At 34.0% G+C, this 24,742-nt stretch overlaps 3 protein-coding genes across 5 annotated transcripts in view; all 3 read right to left on the minus strand.

Moving 5' to 3' along the window:
- Positions 1-326: 326 nt before the first annotated feature.
- Positions 327-10,436, minus strand: LOC124354540. The gene is made up of 3 exons (XM_046805076.1): positions 10,109-10,436; positions 5,769-9,857; positions 327-976 (listed from the first exon to the last, which is right to left on the minus strand). Exons 2-3 carry the CDS (start codon positions 9,777-9,779, stop codon positions 479-481), a joined length of 4,509 nt encoding a protein of 1,502 aa, XP_046661032.1. The 5' UTR covers positions 9,780-9,857; positions 10,109-10,436; the 3' UTR covers positions 327-478.
- Positions 10,437-10,564: 128 nt separating this feature from the next.
- LOC124354544 lies at positions 10,565-24,719 on the minus strand. Its single transcript, XM_046805079.1, has 4 exons — positions 24,676-24,719; positions 12,645-12,737; positions 11,989-12,310; positions 10,565-10,700 (listed from the first exon to the last, which is right to left on the minus strand). The coding sequence occupies exons 2-3, from the start codon at positions 12,681-12,683 to the stop codon at positions 12,020-12,022; spliced, it is 330 nt and encodes a 109-aa protein (XP_046661035.1). The 5' UTR covers positions 12,684-12,737; positions 24,676-24,719; the 3' UTR covers positions 10,565-10,700; positions 11,989-12,019.
- LOC124354539 overlaps positions 18,171-24,742 on the minus strand; it is a 151,904-nt gene continuing 145,332 nt past the window's right edge. For all 3 annotated transcript variants that reach the window (XM_046805073.1, XM_046805074.1, XM_046805072.1), the window contains 3 exons: positions 23,709-23,759; positions 19,049-21,077; positions 18,171-18,339 (listed from right to left, as the gene is read on the minus strand). In XM_046805073.1, the coding sequence (XP_046661029.1) occupies positions 19,071-21,077; positions 23,709-23,759 (2,058 nt within the window). In that variant the 3' untranslated portion in view covers positions 18,171-18,339; positions 19,049-19,070. The remainder of the gene's footprint in view (positions 18,340-19,048; positions 21,078-23,708; positions 23,760-24,742) is intronic.

The raw sequence follows: 24,742 nt of genomic DNA on the forward strand, positions 1-24,742 counted from the left end.
ACTTGATGGCTTTGTAATAAGTTCATGTAGCTATCAAAGTCAGGGTCGGATATCTGTGACCGATTGACAGTGGTGATGGGTGTGATCACAATGGATGAATTCAATCTCTCAAACTGTTTCCGTCCAAAGTCATGGAGAACAAATGACCTCCTACTAAAGTTCTGCCAAGAGATATGCTGTGTAAAGATGTAGTTTGGGTCAAAAGTACGGTTCTGCCACAATGTTCGCCGGTGTGTACCTATCCGAAAATCTGCATCGTAGGTTCTGTTGACAAATTTTCTTAAGTCTCTCGCAGCAAAAATTGAGTCCCTATCATCCTGCACATGGTAATGTCGCTTCCTGGGTTCACGGTAAAGTCGCCCGAAAAGTGTCTTTCCAGTTTTGTCCACTCGCCCGAAAGGTGGCTCATAGCCATCCAGATGCTGGTCCTTCTTCTCCAGACTACCTTCATAGATGTAATTTTTGAAGAAGGGCCTTGTCATGTACTTTTTAAACTCCGGAATGTATGTTTTATCATACCACACACGATTGGTCTGACAGTGAGAGGTGGAGATGTCACTGTGATCGTTGTTGTAGCAACCGTTGTTATCTCTGTGATGTTCATATTTCTATCTACCACACTCCAATACTTCCTCAGCTGTGTTCTATCAAACTTGGGTGTTCGTCCTCTCTGCTCTTTCAGTTTATACCAGGAAGAGATCTCCTGAAGCTCAAGTTTCCGTCGCATCTGATCCCAGTCTATGTCGTAATTGTTGACTGGAACACCTCTCCGTCGTTCCCCGAACCATTTCTTGTGCTCCTGTTGATAGGTTTCAAAACTGTTACTTGATGTGTTAACACTTGTTGGGTTATCTGTCGCTAGAGGCACGCCAAATGCCCAGCTCGATTTCTTTGATCTAATCTTCTCCTCCAGCTCCCTTCGCGATATGTTCCTTTCTATTCCAAAAAGTGGCTCATCATCAGTACTTGATCTGTTCTGTAAACAAATAGTTATTTTAGAATGTTATATGTTTCTTAAACTGACCTACATGCTACTGGAAACATTAAAATGAAACAGAATTGTAGAGTAGAGACAATTTAAAACATTTTTCTCATTCGAATAAAGCCAACAGAAAACTAACAAAAATGAATCTTGAGGCATCATGTAAAAAAGAAAATAAATAACTTTAACAACTAGAATTTGGTCTTTTACATAACAAGATTAAAATATTAATTATCTAGATATTTTATTAAAACTACTACATTCCATTAAAATAGAAATAAAATAACTTGCCTCTTAGAAGAATTCTTCACAAATTCATCAGAAATCTTCATAATTCTTCTATTTTTTGTCTTAAATAACAATCAAACTAAAAATTAGACAAAGTCAACAAATTTAAACCAGCATTCATTAATAATTAATTGCAGGGTAAAAATATTATATTCAGGCAAGTGATTTTATTTTATAGATGTATTGTGTAAATTACATAGTAATAGGTATATTTTATAAAAGAAAAAAGTTTTTTAGGAGATAACACTTTAGAGACTAGTATTTACTAACACGGATATGTTCAAAATGATCAATGTTTTAAATTATTCCTCGTGAAAGGCACAAGTGAAAACTTTGGTAGTCACAGAAAAAAAACAGTGTTAAAAATATGTTGATATAGAAAATAATGATTGTAAAAACTATGATAACTAATAATAAATAAATGATACTTAAATATTTTTAAGTAGGTTTAGAAAAATCTCTATCTATATTAGGATCATAATGTGACCATGAAAGATGTGTGTGTGTGTGTGTGTGTGTGTGTGTGTGTGTGTGTTGTGTGTGTGTGTGTGTGTGTGTGTAGCGTTTTTAAAGCTACATTGGTTGATTTTTTTAGATTAAAACTTAAATTAAATGACAATTTTGGGAAAGAAATATTGGGATTTAATTTTAATTAGATTGTGAGAAGTTAGGATCAAAACGAATATGTAATCCTTTAGCAAGTTAGTGCTGGTAATTTTAAATTATTAGGAAGGCGGTTCACTGCCTTGAATTGACCAGAACTTGTATTGTTCTGCAGTGACGTTAGATCTGAGAAGGCTTTTGTTCTTGAGTTGGATACAGCTGGGCCAATGAGAGAATGCTGCGGATGTCCATCAGAAAGGGAGGAAGGGGAACTATAAAACCGCCAGCTCATAATTTGCGCCCTTCTTTTGGTAATTTATCATGAATTCAGTTGATTACAGTGCGCCGTGTTTCTAAATTTTTTTCTACAAGAGATTTTGAGGTAAGCACCAAATTTATTGTACGTTATATTGAAATAGTTTTCCAGATCTGATATTAAATTAATTTTGTTGTCTTTTTATAGGAAAAATTAAATTCATAGAAACTACAGAGCAATCTGCATAACTGATTATCGGTGAACAATAGAGCACAATAGAATCATACAAGTTACATTTGGTTCATACTTGCAAGAAAAGTGAATTAAAATTGAACTTTGTTAATAACTTTAATTGAAATTTGGAAATTTAGTAATTGATTAATATTTAATTGGAACTGTTTTATTGTGAATTATTAATTGGAAAATAATTGAACATTAATTATTGTTTGAGAGAGTTATATCTGAATTGCATAGACTTGAAAGTTAAGGTACAACTAGTGGAAAGAGAAGTTTGATTTTTTATTTTGAATTTTGAATAGTGACGATATGTGTGTGTGTGTGTACAAAACTTTATTGGTTTTATTATTGATTCTACATTTTGTCTTTACTGATGTAATGAGATATTAGACAGTTATGAAACTAGAACAAAGAATTCATAAACAAAATGTTATTTTTAAACAAAAAATTAGATTAACACGTTCACGACTAAGACTCCTACTGGAAACCTGTGAATCGAGGGGCGCCACAAGGCTCTGTCCTTGACCCTCTTCTTTTTTCAATTTACATCGACGATTTGACTGCTATGATCAAACACTAATTTTTTCACCTGTATGCTGACGATTTGCAAATTTACACTTTTCCGTTTCAAACTATCCAAACATTGTTGCTGACATATACACTGACATTGACGCTATTGCAACGTGGGCCTTCAAACATGGACTGAAACTTAACGAAAGCAAGACTCTAACTATTCTTATTGGAACTTCCAGACTTCTGAGTGGTATCGACTTGAACAACTCTCCTACACTCATACTGAATGGTCGTCCTCTTTCATACAGTGACAAGGTCAAAAATCTTGGACTGACTATTACAAAAACTCTTAGTTGGGCCGATAATGTTACTGAGACTTGTGGCAGGGTATTTGATGGTATTCATAGTCTTAAACAATTTGCTATTTATTTACCCTTGAATTTGAAAGTAATGCTAGTGAAGACCCTGATTTTCTGCCATTTCAATTACTGTAGCGAAATTATAAATTACATGATGGTTGATCTTTCGGACAGATTACAACGTGCTCAAAATTATTGTGTTTGCTTTATCTTCAACCTTAGACGATATGACCATATAACATCCTTCATCAATCAGTTACATATGTTAAAGTTGAATCTACTCCGTCAGTTCCACATTCTTAGCATGTTACATTCTATTTTGTATAACGATTATTCCCCTTCCTATCTGTCTGAATGCTTTTCTTTCATTTCTGAAACAAGCAATTGGAATACTCGACGTGGTGCCTCTCTGTTATCTATTCATAGATTCTCTATTTATAGTAAATAATTCACAGTCTCTGCTTGTTTACTCTGGAATAATCTCCCAGATCATATCAGAGGTATTCGTAGTCGGGAACGGTTTTGGGGTGTGCTTAGGTACCATCTGTTTTGGGCCTCGTCGGGTTGACGATATCATGGCATAGGGTATGGGACGATGGCTTTGTATGAATGGTGATGGGTGAATGTCTGTTAATTTCCTTGTAAGTTTTATTCTATTTATTTATTTTTAGTTTCATAGAGAACCTTTATTTCATTTTATTACTTTATATAAATAGAGATTATAATTTTTGAATGTAAAATAGTGATGTAAACTGTATTGTGGCTCTTGTTTTACAGTAATAGTATAGTTTATTTATTAATTTATGGTTAGGTGTAAGAGGGGACTTGATAGTCCTAACCTCGCCAATTGAGTATGTTTTACGTTGTATTTAATAAAGACATTTTTTATTTCATTTCATTTCACGACAACGTGTACCCCGTTGGGTACACGGTACACATGATCTTTCTCAACTGCCATTGTGTCCCTGATTGGGTTCATATTGGGCTTTCAAAAAGCGTATTGTGCGCCTGATGGAGTTCACGTTACTATGCATTTCCTTTTTTATTGGGTTTTTATTGTTTACCTGTCTTGGTAGTTTGTTTAATTTGATTCTGCACTTAAATAAATACCTCAGACTATAATTGTATACACCATTGGTAAACTTAATTTACTTAAAATATTAAGAGTAAATTAATTTTTTAGGCACCCTTGTTTGACGACAAATTTAAAAAGTCAGAAATAAGTTGTCATCATGAACGTGTTAAGAGAAGACTGTACCAAAAGGTCTATCAAGTTTTGTCTCATAAGAATAATGTTAAATCATTTAACTCAATAATTTTGTTTGCAAAGATTTACCAAAGTTGTAAAGGTAGGAGATTAAAATGGTATTATTTATTATGGATTATTTTAGCCTCAGAAATGCTTATAGAGATAAAACTATATTAAAGGTATACATTATTACCTCCATCATGCATTCCAAAAATTTGTATCAAAGCTATATGTGTTTCCATGTTACAGTGTCATCATCAGACGTTACATTAACAAATAGGTCTATGGTCAATGGAATCAAGAGCAACATCATTTTTAAATTGATAATATTTAAGCACCATAGTAATAAGTTACCTATTCTATATAACACAGATAACAAGAAGAAAAAATACATTAGTTTAAAATGTAGCCATAGAATAAAAATAGCTTGAAAAGAGAGTTAAAAGGCATTAATGAAATTAACACCTTACTCTTCTGGAAGATGTTAAACATGCCAGCTATAAAAAAATACAATACAACCATGTGTTACACCATGTGTAAATAAAATACCAACATGCCAGGTGTTTTTTTTCTCAATACAATGTGCTGCATGTTCCAATTTTTATATTGCACAGACAGGCTTTACTTTTAAGGCCAGATATAGAAAAATTGACCTGAACCTAGAATAGGTAAGCAAGAACTGACCTTTGTTTAACACCTAGTTGACAACTGTCATAGCATGGACGATTGTAAATAGGGTTTGGCTATAGTTTATATATATCACAAAGGTAATAAATTAAATATATTGGAAGAGTTTGAAATTTAAAAAGCATTTCAAAATGACAACATGAAGAACAATGTTGGCAACCACAATTAGCTATCCATCAACAGATAGCACATTGGATCCGTTTCATCCAGTCGATTGTGAATCCGCTTGTGCAATTCTTGCAAATCTAATAATATAGGTACCGGTATATACATTTTTAAATTTTTCTTGTGTTTTTTATTTATTTTGTTGTGTGTGTGTGTGTTGTAGAATTTGATGACAAAGCCACCTCATTGATTGACACATGTTGTTCAATTCAAAGCCTGATGAAGTAATGTTTTAACATGATTGTGTAGCTAAACTACAAATTATTGATGTACGCGATGGAAGTAATAAAGTAAATTACGAGTTATATGATTATAGTTTACATACTTTCCATGGGTTTTGGAGTTATTGTGTGGTTATATATTTACTGTACATTTTTCTAGTTTATATATTTTGAGCCAATACAGGCAGCTCTTAAGAAACTAGCCTACCTTCCCATCCTGCTTGATTCCGCTGGTAAAAGGTCGAAGACTGTAAGTGGTTGAAATGTCTCTTTTATTTCTTTCAACGTCAGAGTCAACCAAGACTTCTAAATCCTTTGATTCTTCTTCCTCCAACCCACTGATACTTGGTTTCTCAATTTTTCTTTTAATTTTTTTTCTTGTTGCTCCTCTGTTTGAAGCTCTTGTGTATCCAGTTTTCTTTGTATATCTTCTTCTTGTAGAGTTTGATGGTGGTCTTCTCGTCACAGATTTGCTTTTTTTCGGGATTTTAGTCCCCTCTACAACAGGTACAGGCATATCTGTTGTCTCTCTCACATTACTGTTAGGAACTGTTGTCATCACTGGCCATGTGTACAAGAAGTCTGACAAAGGTCGTAGAGTAAAGTCCTCTGGTTTGACTTCCATAGAAAGTTTTCCATCAAAAGAAAGATCAGTTTCTTCCGTTAATTCCTCTGACTGTTCTGAGGATTCTATATTCTTTCCTTTTGGGAGCTCCTCACTCGAGGTATGGAAGTTCTTATTCCACATAACTTCCTCTCTGACTCGCCTAAACTCATTCCTCCTCTTCAAAAACTCCTGAAGAGAAATGACAGGTTGTTGTGTTTTCTGGCCAAATTTCATCGTCTTGAAACTCTTCATTTGAGCAAAAGTTCTTGCAGGTTGTGATGTTGTCCTTCTGATTAGAGGCCTTGCTTTGAGCACCCTCGATCTCGGTGGCAAAGTCTTCTGTGATAAGTCAAGCCAGATTGGTTTCCTCAATGGTTGTGTAGTCAAAAATGTAGGATCAATCACCTTCCTGAATAGATGTGGTGTCTTTGTTTTTCTTCTTCTTGTAGGTGGGTGTGTCTCAGGTATCACAAGGGTCTCCTCAGTTGTTGTCAGGGGCATGAATGGTCGTCCTCTCGTCAGACGTATCTTAGGTAGAAATGTGATGACTTTCAGTGTTGGTTTCTTTGTGCGGACACGCCATTGAAACTTCTGTTTGAAACGTTTTGGTTTAGCAAGTTTTGAATCTGACCCCTCATCATCGTAACCTTCTGTCCGCATGAGGTCCTCCTCAAAATTTTCAGGAAAAACAATCTCTGCCGGGCTCTGTGTCTGACTCTGAAGCCATTTCAGATGTTTCTTGAGTTTCTTGATCTTCCTTCCATCAGACATTGAGCTTTTCTCTATGGCTGACAATTCCTTATCAATGTTGAGGTCTTGTTCATCATACTCAGATTTCTCTTCCTCCATAAAACCACTATCTCCAATTGCTCTCTTATCTCTAAAAATAGACTTAAAATCTTTTTTGTTCATCGAGTTCAAACTTTTCCTGTTGATTTCAAAAGTAGAATAAATTGGTGTTCTTTTTTTGAATGTTCTAAATAGTTTTTGTGACCCAACTGGAAATTTTAAATTTTTTTCATTACGTTGTTGTAGTAAAGTATTTCTTTTCCGTCTTGCAATGATGGGATTCTTTAACAACTGATATTCCCAAAGTTCTACCTCCTTCTTGAGCATCCTATTCAACAATTGTTTATAATCCTTAAACTCTGTTAACACTAGATGTCTTTGACTCTGAGTGATATTGACTCCTTCTTTTTCCATACTGTCTAGCAAAGAACTGATTGATATCTGGTTGGATATAGCGTCCACTACAGATTCCACAGAATACCCTTCTTCAAACAGTTTCACCATACTTGTCTTCACCCAAGTGTTCTGCCTAAGGGTAGTCAAAACCTCATCCAGAAGCTTCTGAATCACTTCTCTCACAGAATTCTCCATTACCTTATCCACAATTGGATTTGCTTCTTCTGCTTCAATTTTAGCCATTCTTGAAACAACTGCCTCATTTACGTCTGTTCGTCCAAATTTCTGCATCATCCCTTTGTGGAGCTCTGTGATCATGTCTTTTTTCACTTCTTTCTTGATGGTTTTCATTGGTAATTCATTGACTAATTCGTCAACAACATTTTCCATTGAATGGGATGACCAGTTGAAAGACGACACTCCTAATTCAATTGGCTTTTCTTCTCTCTTTTCTCTTATCAAATGTTCTGGAAAATGTTTTTTTAAGGCAATATCAGTGATAGATTGTTGTATTCCAAGAAGGGATGAACTATTTCTTTCCTGTTTGTGAAGTGTGCCTTGAACCATAAATTTTGTTCCTCCATATTTTTCCAAAACACTTCTAGTCCACTGAGCATTAGCTAACTTTGGTTTATAAAACAATTTTAGAAAATGTACAATTCTTAATTTAGATTCTGATTTAATTCTCAAATCACTGGCTTTATACTTTAACATTGCCTTTATATCAAACATTTTAATTTTCATAATGTTCAATATATATCTTCTAATTTCTCCAGTGAGTGCATAAAAAAGATTTGCTTTCCTGCTTTCCAAAGGCCGCTTTTTCAACAATGATGGAAGTAAGCTAATCAAATGATTTTTCAATTCAAATGGCATTTTCATAGGTTCCATAAAATTTGAAATAGTTTGTAAGTCAAATCGTTCTATTCCTTGATTTCTACGAGCATATATTTCTTTTAAAGCAGCTTTGAAGATTGTTTTAATGATAGAAAAATTAGAAACATTTTGGTTTAATAAAGGCTTGTCAAAATTAGAGAAATTAAGTTTCAATTGTAATTCAATTTCCTTTTTTTCTATGAAATCAGGTGATTCGAGCTGAGAACAAATAGGACTGATGTAATTTTTCTTCTGTTCAGTACTAATGTGTTTTCCCCTGATTACATTTTGTCTCACCAAACCCACAAATTTCCTTTTTATTATACTCGCACTGATATTCTTTAACTTTGATTTGAAGATTTCACTTATTTTATGGAAACTAGAATCATTTTGCTTCAATAAAGAAGTACCAAGATTATAGACGTCAAAGTTTAACTGTAATTTACTACTCTCTCTTTTTACAAAATCAGATGGCTCTCCTAGATATATGTTTAAAGGAAAAGGTTTATTACCACTTTTAAGTGTCAATGTAAAATTCTTTTTTCTTCTTATCGCATTTTGTCTCACCAATCCCTTATATTTACGTAGAGATCTTTTCAGTCTCACACCAGAGGTGTCACCTGAGTGTGTAAAATTTGGGTGTGGCACATGCTCCACAATGGTCAGTTTCCACCATGGACCCACATGGTGCACAACCTTTTTCTGCTGAATGGGGTCCAAGCGCATACTTGCTGTTGTGGGAGTCAAGGTCTCTGGAGATTTCTTACTAGTGGATAGAGTAAAAGTCAGTGTAGGTTTCCTTTTTACTGTAGTCTTCCGTGCCGTCTGTGTTGATACTTCTTTGATGGGTCTCACAGCTCCATTCTTTAAATCAAATGTAAGTTCAGTATTCATCTTTGTTCTTGAAACTTTATGAGGTGAAGTTGTAAATATTTTTAATATATCAATGGTTGTCAACGTGGGTTTTGAAGTTTTTAAAGTCCTTGGAGTGCGAGGTGTAGTACCATTTGCTTCTGCAGCAATCTTCTGTTCCCACCATGGAGGGTAGGTCCACCATGGTTTAGGAGATGTTTTGGGGTACAATGTCTCTCCCATCTCCGGAATTGGTGGCAACGTGACATCCTCAATATAGTCCGGGATATTGTCCTTGAAGAGAGGAGAATCCAGTGGCCAGTCAGGACGCATAGTCCAGCGATCCACCCTCTTCTTCTTAGGCACATGCCAGTCGAAGGTGAATGGATAGTTTTCCACTTCTGGTGGATAAGTGAATCGGGTTCCCCCTGTCCGGAACCAGATCTTAGGGAACTTACGCTCCCATTTGAGCAGTGCAGGCTGGATGATGTGTGGGTGCAATGGAGGTCTCCGAGAACGAGGGCCCAGGTAGACTCCTGGGGGCCACCATGTGGCAGAAGTGACTGGTGGGCGAATAGGTGTCTCTGTGGAAGATCTCATGGGTGGGGCAGTGGGAGGAACAGTTGTTATTAAATTGCCATCTTGTGTTGTTTTTTGAGTTTTTTTAAGGAAGATCACCTCAGATTTCAACCGATTCATTGGTGTTTTTTTTGGTCTTCGAGGCCGAAGTGTCAGGATAAACCCAGTGTATGGCTTCTTCGTGCCAGCTTGAGTTACCTGTAACACAAATATTATTAACATATATTTACCATGAACTTAATTGCATGCACTTTTGAAATAAATCTGTTAAAAAAAATTCAAAACAAATGATAAGTAAAAATTAAATTATTGAATTTATGTGAAAAACTGACTAACATACAACTCGTACATGTGTTACAAATACAATTACAAAGAACTACAAATAACAAAGTTGTACACAAAAAATTACTGGACAGGTTCAAGTGATTGCATTCCAGAATAATACTCACTGTTCACAATGATATAGGTGAAATGAGAAATCGTCGGACTGTTGAGACGTCAAACCTCAAATTATAAATTAAAGTATAAAAGAATCAAGACATTTTTAACTACTGTATATAATTAAACTAGATTAAGATGTATTATAGTCACTTTCTAAGAATTATTAAAATTAACTCAAAAGATAACATGGCTAACAATCAGGAATACATCTTTATACAACTATTTGGATCACATAAATTAAAATTAAAAACGAAATATTTTTAAACATTTTATGAAAGATGATTTTAAAGAATTAAAAAGATGTATTTTGGATTATAATATAACACCATAAAAACTACAATATATAAATTAATATGTTATTTTTACAGATACGATAGTATTTATTTGAGCAAAAGTACAGGAAGAATATAAGCAACATTAATATTTTGTTGCAAGTTTTCAACTAAATAAGAAATAATTCAAAATACTATAAATAAAGAAAATGTATTTTATGGAATTATAAATACAAAAGTCAAAAACGACTTAAAATCAAAAATATAGAAATCTTGTATAAAAAACTACAACTTTGGAGAGGTGATATGGTGCTCACAGCTTCGATATCTGAAACATGCCAGAAAACCATCTTTACACAGTGTTAGAGCTACAAAATTCATTTTCAGATTTAAAATTACTCCTCATGGACATTAAAAACAAAAATTAAAAAACATTCTTAGCTAAAATGTTTAACAAATTGCAAAAATTGTTGAAAACATAGGAAAATGTCAAGCAAAATATTATAAATAAAACAGGCATGCAGGTTTTTATAGAAAGTTTTGTAGTATAAACATCTATAGAGTTGTGGCCAAAATTTGTTATCTCTACCACAATCTTTATTGCAAGAAAGACATCATGATCTCTTTTATATACTTTTCACTTTAAGGAGAATTTCAAAGTCAATAATATTTTTTATCTATTCAGATTTAATAATGATTCATTGTATTAAACAATGAAAATATCACACTTGTTGATTTTTTTACTCTTTGTCCAAATGTTGTGATAAATTGCGTTAAGAAACAAAATTGATTTTAAACCCACCTCTGAAGAAAATTTAAATTAGGAGGCAGAAGGACATGATACATTTTGGTCCCATGACTTTAATTATTTATTAAGCAAATTATGTTCAGTAGTTTATTACAAATTAGTCTATATATTCAATCTGTTTCAACATATACATATTTTTGGAAATCATTAAAATTTTCTCAAACAAAGAATTTTTTTAAATATAAAACTGATTTAACGTATAAAAAGTACATATAAACCAAAAGTAGTTTTTAATATATTAAGCCCTAGGCTTTTCAAACTAGCTTTATTAAAGCCATCATTATATTAAATACAAATGAGCATTGAAGTTACAAACTAAAAACAATATACCACTAAGTTATAGTGATTTTAAACATGATTCAACAGGCTCACAACCATGAAATAAACATGAAGTTACAAAAACTGTGGTACCAATGTTGTAGCCAGGGAAGTGATCCAAGAGGTCCCCCCACAAATTCTCAATTACTTTTTTAGTACAAGATTATTATTACTTAAATAATTCAGTATTACTGACATGTACCTGAAAAATAGCTCTCAACAAAGAAACGGGTCAAGAACCTTTTAAGGAACAAAATGGGGCCTTACTATCTGTCCACTACGAAATAATATCAGTTGTCTGGATCCCCCGAAAACTTTTTCCTGGCTACGTTCTTGTGTGGTACTAAGCTTTAGTATTGAGATACTGAATTAAAGTCTTCAAAGAAGATTCTCAACGATATGGAGATGAAAAAACTAAGGTTTGGTTCAAAGGCACGGACAAATGCTGTTGAGAGGTGTGTTCTGATACATTCTCTATGGAAACTCTTACCTCAAGTTCTAAAGTTATTTCCCCAATGAATTCAGACTTTTGTATGAGTAACATAATGTGCAGGAACAGGAGAGGTGGAATTTTCTGCTGGTGTCTTTGTGGCAAGTGGTCTCAGAGCCTTCCTCTGCTTCATCCTCAGTCTCAAGTCTTGCTGGAACTTCAACTCCTCCTGCTTCAGTCTCTCCCAATGTCTATCCAGATCTCTCCGCTTGTCCAAGTTTTCCAGCATCCCCAGTCTTCTCCAACCCTTATACAGGGTAAACGGGTTTTCTGTGGCCATGGGATGGTCTCTGGACCGGTTCTTCCATCTCCTTGGGTTTTTCTGAAATCAACAGATTACTTAATGTTTTGTTTCTTTGTCTGTGGTTTTATCTTATCGTATCGAGTATGTGTTTTTTAATAACGTCATGAATATTGAATAACATGAAGAAACCTGATCTTCTTGATACAACCAGGGTGGGCTCATCATCACTGCCATTCTGAAAGTTGCTTTATAGAAGGTAGAAATAGTTAACTAGTGATTTACATCACAGGGACAAAGTGGAGCATCCTTGCATGAAGAACCTAGTCTCCTTAATATCATCAGGGTAGGCTCATCATCAGTCATTTTTAAAGTTGTTAGATGGAAATTATGAAATAGTGAATTAGTGACTTACGTCCCAAGGAACAAGTGGAGCATCCGTAGGTTCTGTCATAAAGAACCTTGGTCTCCTTGATACCACCAAGACAGGCTCTTCATCATTGTCATTCTGGAACCATTTGTCATAATTAAATTAATTTTTACCAAACAGCAGAAACAATTGAGAATTAAACAAGATATTCTTACCTATCCCTGTAAAAACTATGGAGGATAACTCTTATACATAAATGTGTTGAAAGTTGTGTTAAAAATGTGTTTGTGGTTTTCTGATTTCAAAATAAGTGTGTAAAACAATCAAATTTGATGTATTTGTGTAACTTGAAGCAATTACTGAAGATTGTTCATATCTGTACTGTGTAAACTGTTTTCTTAATACACCAAAACAGGTTCCATTTTTCAGAAATTCTATCCTTTTATCTTTTACTAAACTTTTTAAATCAAATACTAAAACATTCCCAATTAGAACTTGAGCATTTGTGATATAATTTTGTCATTAATAGCTGGGTAAAAGATTACATATTGTCTTCAAAAAAGATGTTGCTAAAATGATAGAATTTTTATTTTAAATTCTGAATAAATATGTCATGAAACCATAATATAGACAATTTCTGTCTTATAATTTAGTACAGTTTATGAAATTCCTCCAAATAACTTTAATTTTGAAGATTTTAAAACGCTGTAGCCTACATTATGATTTTGGTCTAAGATGAAAACTCATTTTTAACTACTTATAATCAGCTATTCAATTAAAGAAATAAACTGAAACTACTACCTAAATACTGAATTTTATGTTGTAATAATGCAGAATTAAAATCTTCATGTGGGCCTGAACAGTGTCTTGAATTAAGAAGCCTAGATCTTTCCTGTTATCTGACTGCTTAGATTCTAATAAAGGAGTTTTGTTTCAATTTTCATTAAGTTAATGGTATAATTTTAATAGTTAAAATACTAGATTACTATTTACTAAGTTCAGATCATGTGGTAATTAGGGAAGGGAAGTGCATGCAGTACAAAGTCTAAAGAAGATTCCCATGCAGTTTCACCTGATATAAGGATAGCTCTACAATCTGAGCTTATTAAACAATTAGTACACCTTATAGTAATTGAGTATTAAAACAAAATTTCATTAACATAAAAAAAATCACACCTTTATTGCAAATGTGAAAACAAACAGTCCAATAATATACTTTTTATTTATGTGAGGCCTTTCATGATCAAGGAACACATCATCAGACCCACATAACTGAATAAAAGTAGCTGCAATAATAATATAAACAGTTTTGTACTTAAATAAAAACACATTTTTTATTAAAATACAAGGAGATAATATTCTATAACAGGAAAGTATCTCTATGTGTGTGTAAATTAATATATAAAATAAAGTTAATATTTAATTAGATCAAATAAAGTAACAGTACATTTTATTTTGAAAGGCCCAGGTTAATTATTTATTAGATTATTTTGGTTCTTCTTTATAAAACTTGTTTCATATGCATCAAGGATTTTAAAATTTTTTATTTCTTTTAATAAATTTGCATTTGAAAAGTGTCCAGTTTGAAGTGCATCTTACTTCTTGTTGGTATTTTAAACATGCTCTATGTTTCTCTATGTAGCTCTCTTTTTTCTTTTCTTTTTGGTTGGCTAATGTATTTGAAATCACAGTTGTTACAATTAATTAATTTAATTCCAGATTTTTCATCTTCATTTAGTTTATTTTTGGGTATTTCCTAATATTTTCTTTAATTTCATTTTGGAATTTGTAGATATATTGATATTGGCATGTTTTTTAAAACTTTTAGTAATATCTGTAAATAAAGTGTTATAGGAAACCGATATCCATTTTCCAGGTTCTTTACATTTGATTTGATAGAGTTGTTCTAGAATTCCTTTCAATAACTTTCTTTTTCATGTTTATCATATTTTCAATCGTGTCGGTTTTGTAGCCATTAAATAACACAATTTCCTTTATTTTCTTAACTTCTTTTTTATAATTTTCTGTTGATAAAAGAGTATGTAACAGCTGATGGATTAAATTATGAAAAGCTGCTCTTTTTTAAGAAGGGGGATAAAATGTATCAAACTCTATTGCTTTGTTGAAAGTTTATGGAAAAGCCAGCATAAACATATTCTGATCAGAGTTAATAACATAAACATGTAAAAATATCATAAAATGGTCCTCAGAAGCCAGGAATATTTTTGTCCAAAGTTATTAACATTTTTGGGAAGCACTGGAAAATGGAAAAAAGTAAACAATTTCTGTATTGCAGCAATCATTATGTCACCATTGGGATAAAGTTATTAGTTAAGATGTGCAGTAAATTATATGAAAGTTACTATGCTGCATAGGGTAACATCAGTGTGATGTTGCACTACTGCCAACCTCAGTCACATCAGAGCTGCTTGGCACTGCTGTCTGCCACAAATGAACCCCTGTCTCTTCCAGCACCTCCCCATCTTACTGGTAGCTAGCTACACATGCCTTTCTGCCACCCACTCCTCTATTGAGAATGTACACCTGTTTTGACATGAAAATCTGCCTGCAGTTTCCTTAGTCAATCTGATATCTGTCAGTGCTGAATACTGAGGTAGTAGTGTTTCTCAATATGTACCTACTGTTACATTAAGCTATTTTCGTAGATTATTAACTAACATTGTAATGATGATTACAACTAAACGTGATTGTGTTTATTCCCTGTTTTATAGAGTAAAACATACATACAAAACACCATGTGCCCCAAATCACGTTCAAACTATGTCTATATATTTAACTACGGTGTTAATAAACCAAAGAAAATTAGATTATTAGACAAACATAATACTTAAAATAACAATATGTCAAGAAGGTAAGATGGGTGGTCTGTGATGCTATGAGGTAAATCACCCATTCCCTAGGGAGACCAACAAGGTACCACACAGCTGCCTGTGCCAGTCCGAGACATAGCAGGTCCATAGGTGGTGGTTAATGGAAAGGCTCTTGAAAGAAGAAGGAGAGTATAGGAAAATCAAGGGTTGTGTCCTTCCCAAACCAAAACTGGCATTTCAGATTGTATGGGGTAAAATTGGATGGCTGGTAGTGGTATGAAAAGGGGTGTATACTAGTAAGCTTGGGGTACTGACAAAGCCAAAAATGCACCTGAGTCAAGGGTTTGAGTGCAGTGCTTGTATAATATAAATAAACAGAAAACTGATTCAAGGTCATCAGAATACTCATTTACAGATATGACAGGTACATTAATGTAGTTGGTGAATTTGAGTAAATCAGCAAAAAGTTTAGCTTTAGGTAAATGAACTTTCCAATTTCAGAATAGTTGTAAGAAACTGCTGATACTGGTGAAGCAATACAACAAAAACTTTTGAAAATTATAATATTCAGCCAAATATTTGACAGGGTGTTGAATAGCTCTGAATTGACATACTATTTTTGTACTGGTTTAGTTTACAAGTGAAAGCCAAGTGAAATTTCTAGGCATAACTCTAGACAACATGTTATGCTGGACCCCACACATAGAAAATCTTTGTAAAAAATTAAACACTAGTGTCTATGCAATTAAACAAATTAAGGCCATTAGTGACCTAGCAACAGCAAGAACTGCATATTTTGCACTCTTCGAAACACACTTAAGGTATGGCCTTGCCGTCTGGGGTGCAGCTTCTGCAGAAAACGTCGAGAAAATCCTGGTCATTCAAAAAAAGGCAGTCAGAACTTTAGCCGGACTGCAACGACTTGACAGCTGCAGGGAAGCATTTAAATCATTAAATATCTTAACGATTGTTGGACTCTACATCAAAGAAGTTGTGATGTACGTGGATGGAGAAGATCTCCTGAGAGGATCGGATCTACACACCTACTGCACACGTAATGCCAACCTCTACAACCTCCCAGCACATCGCCTCACTCAATATGAGAAAAAAAACCACATATAAAGGTGCTAAATTCTTCAACCGTCTACCAAGGGACATAAGAACAGGAAGTGGAAGCAAGCTGAAATCAAGACTTCACAGCTGGTTGGCCGAACGTCCATTTTACTCCATCAACGAGTTCCTTCAACATGACTAAAACGATTCCAAAGAACGCTTTATCTGTTAAAACATTTCACTGACTCATTTACAAATGTATAATTTGTATCTCTATGTGATTTGAATTATGACTATGTATAATTGACACCATTTCTGTTCTCAATGAACATGTTATTAAAGGATGTTTTGATTTGATTTGATTTGAAGATGAAACTCTGCTCGTAACATTTGTACAATAATTAATTTATACCATTTGTGTTTCCTCACCTTTTATGTCGATATTTCACTAAGATTCGAAATCTAAAGTTGCCCTGACTTGCATTATTATTTGACCATGCAACAGTGACAACATGAAATATTAAATAATAATGTCTTATCCTTGGATAGGTAAATAAACATTGGTAAGGTGAAAAGCCCTACTATAGGTTTCAATTACACTAGAAATAAACACTATTAAACTAAGGATTCATTGGTATAAGGTCTGTATTGTAATGGGTAGTCCCTTTTCTCACCAAACATTAAATATAAAGTATAACGGTTCAATACTGAGAGTTGGGAAACAAAAACAGAGTTGTTGAGTAAACATACTAACAGAGTTGTGCAAAAGGTCTGTAATGAAGTATAGGGGGGGGGGGGTGTATACTAATAAATACATCTTAACCTTCAGAGCTGATAATAATAATTTATTATAACACTCTGATAGGTACTTTCATTTTGTCTGGGACGAATATTGCTGACATTATGTAGTTGCATAATTCCTAGTTGCTAATTCCTTTTAACTTGTCTGTTCTAGCAGATATAATACCTAATAATGCCTTTGGTTTGTTTGTGTCAGACTATGCTACGTGATGTCATTGATTGAATTACGACATGTATTAATAAACAGAAATATATTTTTAAAAGGTACTGTATTTCATGTTTTATCAATTTAGTCTTGTAAAATAATAACCGATTAATATGCCAATTTACTAACTTGATGAATGAATAAAAAGGTTACTTAGATACACCTCAGTCTGTATCATTCTTATTGAATAGATAAAATCTTTGCTTTGTATATGTGATGAGTCACATGTTTATTGCAGAATATTTCTGTAAATAATGTAAATTTTACAAGCTTGTGAAAAAGTTATCAAATATTTATAGACAAGAAAATTAAAAATAGCCTAAAACAAAAAGAACCACTTATGCAAGTTCTTTTAAGCACTCAAAGTATTGATGAGAAATAAATAAAGATCCAAGATGTGGATTTTTTGACAAGGAAGTTTTAACACTTTAGCTCCCAAGCAGTTCAGTGTCTGCTCAGTTTATGTAAACTCTGGGGGAGAGTGGTTATTCTTTGACAAAACTTGAAAGACATACAAAAATGGTAATCCCAATCAACCAGTTTGAGACGTTTTACAAATATATTCTGTCATGATGGGGACTCACCAATAGCATGCAAATTGTTGGTAAATCAGACTTAGAAACCTACTCACCTTTTAGTATTTTTTCAGTGCAATGATACACAATGAATAACAACAAGAAATCAAAATAAAATTATAATAAAACTTTAATTATATTTTTAACACTGATGTATGTCCAACTTTTATAAATAGGAAAACAAACTTTGAGAAGAAAAACTTTTTATGAGTACAAAATGGACACTACAGTAAATACATTATATACATACAGGAGAAGATGATCTGACATCAAATCTGAAAAATAAATTACACACATTACTATGAATTAATAATATAATTGAAAAATCCAGTTTGAGAACTATGTATAACTCAAATATGTTGAAATATTAAAGAAGTACTAAGATTGGAATTATATTAGGACTTTGAGACTCATAATCTCTTGAAAAAGTAGTTCTTTTCTGACACCACACATTTCATCCATCCTTTACATTGCTCAAAGGTTTTAAAGTGACTTTTTTGAAACTGTTAAAAGTTATTGAATCTCATTTTGAAATGTGGGTTCCGTCAGTGTGATTTCTCTAATTAATGAACTATAAGTTTAAACCACTCATAAATCTAGATAAGACTCACACATTAGTCACAAAAAACATCCATTAACCGTTGTGTTGTTTGTTTCCTCAAGCTTCTGATAAACTAGTGAACAGACAGATACACTGATTGACTATTTTAATGTATTAAAATGTGATTGTCATTAAAGTTGTTAAAAAAATAATGTACAGGAACTCAATCAACTTTGCAATAAATTAAGTGGCCTAGGTTCAAAGCCAACATCAAAATTCAAATTGACTGTTCAATTTTCACTTTACTTTGATGTTTATCAGCGAATATCAGATAGTCTTATCAGAAGTCTAGATACTTTTTGATAAAAATTTGTAGTTTTAAATTACATTATTCATTAGGTGGATTATTTAAACCTTGTATACAATTAAATGGGCCTACTTACACAAAAACATATAATTATTTTCCTAGTCCTCCTTCTTTTTGGATTTCCCAAATCCAAAAATGCTAAAGAATTTCTTTAAGCCCGTGGAGACATGATGTTTGATTTTGTGGAGACCGGTGCGCTGAGTAGTGGGCCGTGGGGTTGGCATCGGGGTGGGTGGTGACGGAGCTGTTGGTCGGACATAGAAGGGTCTCACAGTATGAACTTTGTCCGACACCTTCAACTCTACAAAGTATGGCTGCCCGGTTGTATTGTGGTCGAAACCTCGGAAAATGCTATCATCGTCTTCATAATAGTTCCAGGTGGTTGTTCGCTCTGTCGTGTAGAGGTGCCTGTACTTCCCACCGACCCTGTGGTAATCACTCTGCTTCTTCACAACATGGTCCCAGTCATAACTGGGAATCTCAAAAATAGTTGAGCTCTCAAAACTGTCATACGGCGTGTCATTCTTAAATTCATAGCCGATCTTGTAGAACCTCCTGCGCTTTTCATCAACCTTCTCCCAGTCAAATCTTGGCCATGGAAAGTGCTTTTGTGTTGTCTTGCTCTGAGAAGTTATGAATTCCTCTGTTGTGTGAGATTGTGTTACAAAGCTGTGCTTAGTTGTGGAGTCTTCTGTTACTGCCTCCGTGGTATCTGCCATCTCTGTGGTCACACCTGTTGGGTACACGGTTCTGATTCTGGAGAAATCGTTGAAGAAGAAAGGTTCATGTCGTGGTCCTCCATACTTGGGTCTCATAGTCAGAAATGTTGAGAGATGGACATTTCTACCCATGACAGGTGTGGGAAGATCATCCATAGTTGCTGGTGTCAGATCTATCTTCCACTGTGACCGGAAAGTTGGCCATCTTCGGACAAAAGGAGGCATGGTTGGATGTCCTCGTCCAGGCCAAAAGTCTTTAATCCTTTGCTGTAACTTACGGTTGCCCAATGAAGAAATTTTATCTGATTTTTTTCTGATCTCTTCGACAGAAGGTTCAGTATTTTTCTCCCTTGCTACCATTTCTTCCCAGAGTATTGATGAGATATTTTTGCTCTTTGTGATGGTTTCTCGCAATTTGTTAAACTCCTCCTGCATCGGTGACTCAGTGGTAACATATGCTGTTACTATTTCAAATACAGACTTTAAAGAGTCTGTCACTGAACTTGTACTTTCCATTATCTTTCCAGTAGAAACCAATTTATCGTCTGGTGAAACAGTCACACCCAGGGATACGGGTTTGGAAGAGCTCTGGATTGAAGGTTTTTCTGTTGTTCTTTTCATGGGTTTCAGCGTTTCTATATTCTTGATCCCCAACTCCTTCAAGTCATTCATAACATCTTGTGGCAAATCAACATACATTTTCTGCTCTGTAAATGGTATTGAAGTACTGAACAATTTTTTTCCTACTTTCTTAGTTGTCCTTGTTTCTCTCATAGTTCCCACAGTAGAATTACGTGTGCTTAATTTTACTGTTGGTCTTGTAAAAATCCTATTCAGTACCAAGTCTGCCTCATGGTGAGCCAGTTCTCTTGGTCTCACTGTCAAAATACTTCGAAGAATCTTGCTTGCGGCGTTCCTGTGGCTCAGATTTGTCTTGAGCTCATTCAAGTCAAGTGACCCATTCAAAACCCTTGGGGAACCTGATATCTCATCCAGTGGCCAGTACTGAAGGTGGTACTCTCCTTTAGTTTTATCAGGACTGATGTGCACTGTTCCTCTCACAAGAGGCTCTCTCTGCTGCTCACCTCCAGTCACAATATGGCCTACAGATTTGTTGTGTTGCTGTCTAGTGAGTATTATTTCATGGAGTTGATGCGTCAACTGATCTATTGTGTCTTTATTGGGTGTACCCTCCAACAACTTGAGCTCCACCATCTCTGCTACCTCTTGTTGCATTGACTCTGTAAACTCCATAGTTGTGTTGTCCGGGTTTAAGTTGTGATCAAGTAATTCCCTCCGCCAGATTGGCCGCATCTCTCTTGTAAGTCTATGTAAAATAGCTGCATTTGACTGCAGCAATTTTTTCCTTCTGTGTGCAAGTTTTCTCTGTAACAAAAGATTTCAAATTGTAAAAGTAATTTTTACAAAAAATGTATTAATAAATCAAACTTTAAAAATCTTAAACTTGGTATCTAGTTGCTTGTTCTGGTGTATAACATTGTTATGTTTCAATGACAGTAAGTAAGCTGTCATTAAGAGAGTCAATTGCTAGATTTTGAGCTAGCATCAAATAAAGTATGCAAGTGGTGCTACTGGTTTCTTTGAGGACAACTTGATGGGGTAAGAAGTAGTGAGGTGAGGTTTCATCGAAATTATCAGCACATTGTACAAGCAATACACTTTCATTCATGAAATTAGTGTAAAGTTCATGGAGCTGAGGCTGAGCACGAAATTTAACTTCTAGGGAGTGAAATATGTGTTCTGTGGTGATCTTAGGGGAGGTTGGTTACTCTTGAATCGAACAATATAACATCTGATAGGGTCTCTAAAGTATATTGAATCAAAGTGTAGATCACAAAGTATCTCTTCCGCTGACTGTTTGCTACATGAAGGGGGTTCTTATAGCTACCACAATTTTTGGAGAGATTGGTGCAAGTCAAAATCATTGGTAGAGAGCAGAGAAATCGAATAAGATAATAATGAGGGTACCAGGAAATGCACTAGAAGCTTGTCCCATGATCACAAAACCAAAATGAGTTCCAACCACCTGGGACATCTTGGAACCGAGATAGTAGCTCTCATTATTGAGTATTTGGAGATATAATCTTCTTCTGAGCAATGTCCCACTTTTTAGGGGAGGGTCTCCACTGAGCATGGAAAGAAAATATGGCATCTTTGCTACATTGGAGTGAAACATTACGATGGACAGTACTTTTGTACAAATTTATATATGACGTACATTCAGTGAGTTTTCTACCAAAGTTACACTTCAGGAGTTGAACTTGAGTAGCCATAAGTGACATCTGAGGGAGCACTTCAATGTGTATAACAGCGGGAGACAACACAATAATACAGGAGATTTGTGCAAACAAGTCATATGATTATCAACTTGCTTAAATTTGCCCCTTACACATCATTTGTATGTCCACCTTCCACAATGATGGAATAGACCATGTTCACGGGAGACAGTTCACTTTACCACGCACAACAAGACACAAAGGGCAAACGAAGGAGAACAAAAGTGGTACAATAATAAAGGAGAACGGTGAGAGATGATGAAGAGGATGAGATAGGATGGTTAACAGAGAAGTAAACTAGTGCAGATGTACAAAGACACAGATATAATATAGAGACAAGGTAGATTGCATCAAGAGTGACAATGAAAATACCATTATGAGAGATGCAGTCTCACTGGTCATGAGCAAGCTGAGTGGCCGGTGCAGGCACAGGGGTAGTTCGGCCGTGATACATTTAGAATTGTAAATCAAGGAACAACAGCTTATCTCTTTTACTCACTCTATCTGTTGAATATCTCAAGAAATATTTCATCTCTAGATTTTAAATTTTGCATGTAATTTCATATCAAAATACCTTAAGCAAAGTCTTGTAAACATTAAACCAAACAATGGCACTCAAAAGAAATCTAACATGGTCTTGTGAAATGGAATATAATGGTGAGATAAAGGACCATTAAATGTAAATGTAAGAGTTTAAGAACACACAATATAACACAAAAAAAGGATTAGTGAAAAAGTCTAACATCCATCATTGCTGATCTAAAACTAATTAACTTATATAAAGTTATAAAGAGAATAACTTATGAATATAATTTTTGTCTAAAGTATATTGTGGCATGATGAACTTTGTATGTTGAAATTGCGGTTAGTCATGACAACAGGGGACTTTTCTTTAAACAAAATTTACATTTAATGGTTATGTATAAAACATTTACTTGTGTATTGCATGATATCAACATAACACACAGAATATAGCATTTTAGAGGTGTAGTGATAAGCACAATGTAAGAATTCAGTGCTACAATCTAATATAATGTGAGAAGATAAACAGCCATCTCCCAGCACTGCCAGAGTCCTCACTGATATCTTGTTTTTAATTGAAGGTGGAATCTCGCCTATCTTGTTTTAAATCCACATACTACATTCTTTTGCAATAAAAAAATTATTTCTTTGTTTTATATATCTGTATGCACAAAATTTGAACTCTAATCTAACGTTTTATGTGTTTAGTTTACTGTGCTGTTTTCCATTTATGACACCACTTTTCAAGTTTCATGTTTAAAATGAGATTTTCTTTATTTCTGTAGAGTCCATAACAAAAGGCATATTTTAATGGTTGGTTATATTGTAATGTGGTATCTTGCATGCATTTAATGATAGCTATTTACTCTTTCCTAATCGATTTTGGGAATCTGTTATAATAATAATTTATTTTTTACCAAATATACCATAACTATATAACATAACCTACATGTTAAACATTGTATAGGTACAAAAAGAAATATGTAAAACTAATAGAATAGTAACAGATTTAAAACAAAAGTAACTTATTTTATTTTCTGTAGTAATTTTTTTTTTAGTAATCTTAAAACATTCCTGTAAGAACTATTAAAGTGCCTGAACAGTTTTTTGGCCTTACAGACAGCACAGTTTTCTTAATAAATCTCAAGAAAAATTATATTATTAATTTGAAAGCACTTTAACTTAAAAAAATACTTACTTGTTTTCTGTTGGTTGCACGACTGTGATTGGGCTGAGTGGCATTGGTGTCCTGAAAATGAGTTCATTCCAAAATACAAGAAATATATCATTAATTTAGTTTTCAGTTTAAAATTGTAAGTAAAGCCACTAAAATCATCACGTCTTTGAGATAAAATTACAAGTTTTTACCATAGTATGTGTAAAGAAAGAGAAAAACATCAACATTCTACATCATGCACGCAGTGTGATAGGGAGTCTAAAATTAAGGACAATTCAACGCTACAACCAGTTTGTTACAACCACCTTTTAACAAGCAGAGTAAAAAGCCTTCGAGATATGGAGATCAAACAAAACAAAACTTGGCATCTGATAAGGTTATCAGTATAAGAATACAAAATGGTTGTTGAACAACAATCTGTCAGGTGCAGTTGTACTGACTTGTCCATTTCATAATGTAAATCCATCTCTATTTTAGGACAAATCTGCAGTCAAGTAGGATTAATAACAAAATTTAAAAGTTTAATACATTCAACATCAATTTTGTGTAGGCTGCAGTAGTTTGTGTAAGAACAATATTGGGCAATATTGTTCGCATTTCAAATTTGAAAACCTCTATAGCAGTAATACAAATATCAATCACTGGAAGGTTTTAACACCACTGATTGAGTGAGGGAAGAGTGTTAGGTCAAAGCATTCTTACTTTCCAACTGACCCTCTAGATCATGAATGATTACAAAATCACACACATCACGAAACATGAGCATTATGACGTGATTGATCAATGTTGAAAACTGAACAGAATCCTCCATCTGAACAAGATTCCATGCAGCAGTTTCCCAACATATAAAAAATTATTCTACCAAATGTAGAGATGTTCTACTACACAGAACTGTTCTACTGAGCTTATAATTGATTTTGTGATGGTGTTTGATGTGATGAATTTAAAGCTGTTATGTCACATATACAATCATTTGGTTACCACTCACAGAAATTTTGTTATTTAAGTAGAACAGTTTTGCCACACGTAGAACAGTTCTACTGCACACAGAGTCT

The sequence above is a fragment of the Homalodisca vitripennis genome, chromosome 2, assembly GCF_021130785.1.
Source record: "Homalodisca vitripennis isolate AUS2020 chromosome 2, UT_GWSS_2.1, whole genome shotgun sequence".
In the NCBI taxonomy this organism is placed as follows: Eukaryota; Metazoa; Arthropoda; class Insecta; order Hemiptera; family Cicadellidae; genus Homalodisca; species Homalodisca vitripennis.

Excerpts from the sequence above, each read along its gene's own strand:
- LOC124354540 (XM_046805076.1), bottom strand. The coding sequence starts at position 9,779 with ATGAATCGGTTGAAATCTGAGGTGATCTTCCTTAAAAAAACTCAAAAA. Across the intron at positions 977-5,768 it reads GAATCAAGCAGGATGGGAAG|AACAGATCAAGTACTGATGA; the intron begins GTAGGCTAGTTT and ends ATTTGTTTACAG.
- LOC124354544 (XM_046805079.1), bottom strand. The coding sequence starts at position 12,683 with ATGACAGAACCTACGGATGCTCCACTTGTTCCTTGGGAC. Across the intron at positions 12,311-12,644 it reads CTCCACTTGTTCCTTGGGAC|AAAAACCCAAGGAGATGGAA; the intron begins GTAAGTCACTAA and ends TGTTGATTTCAG.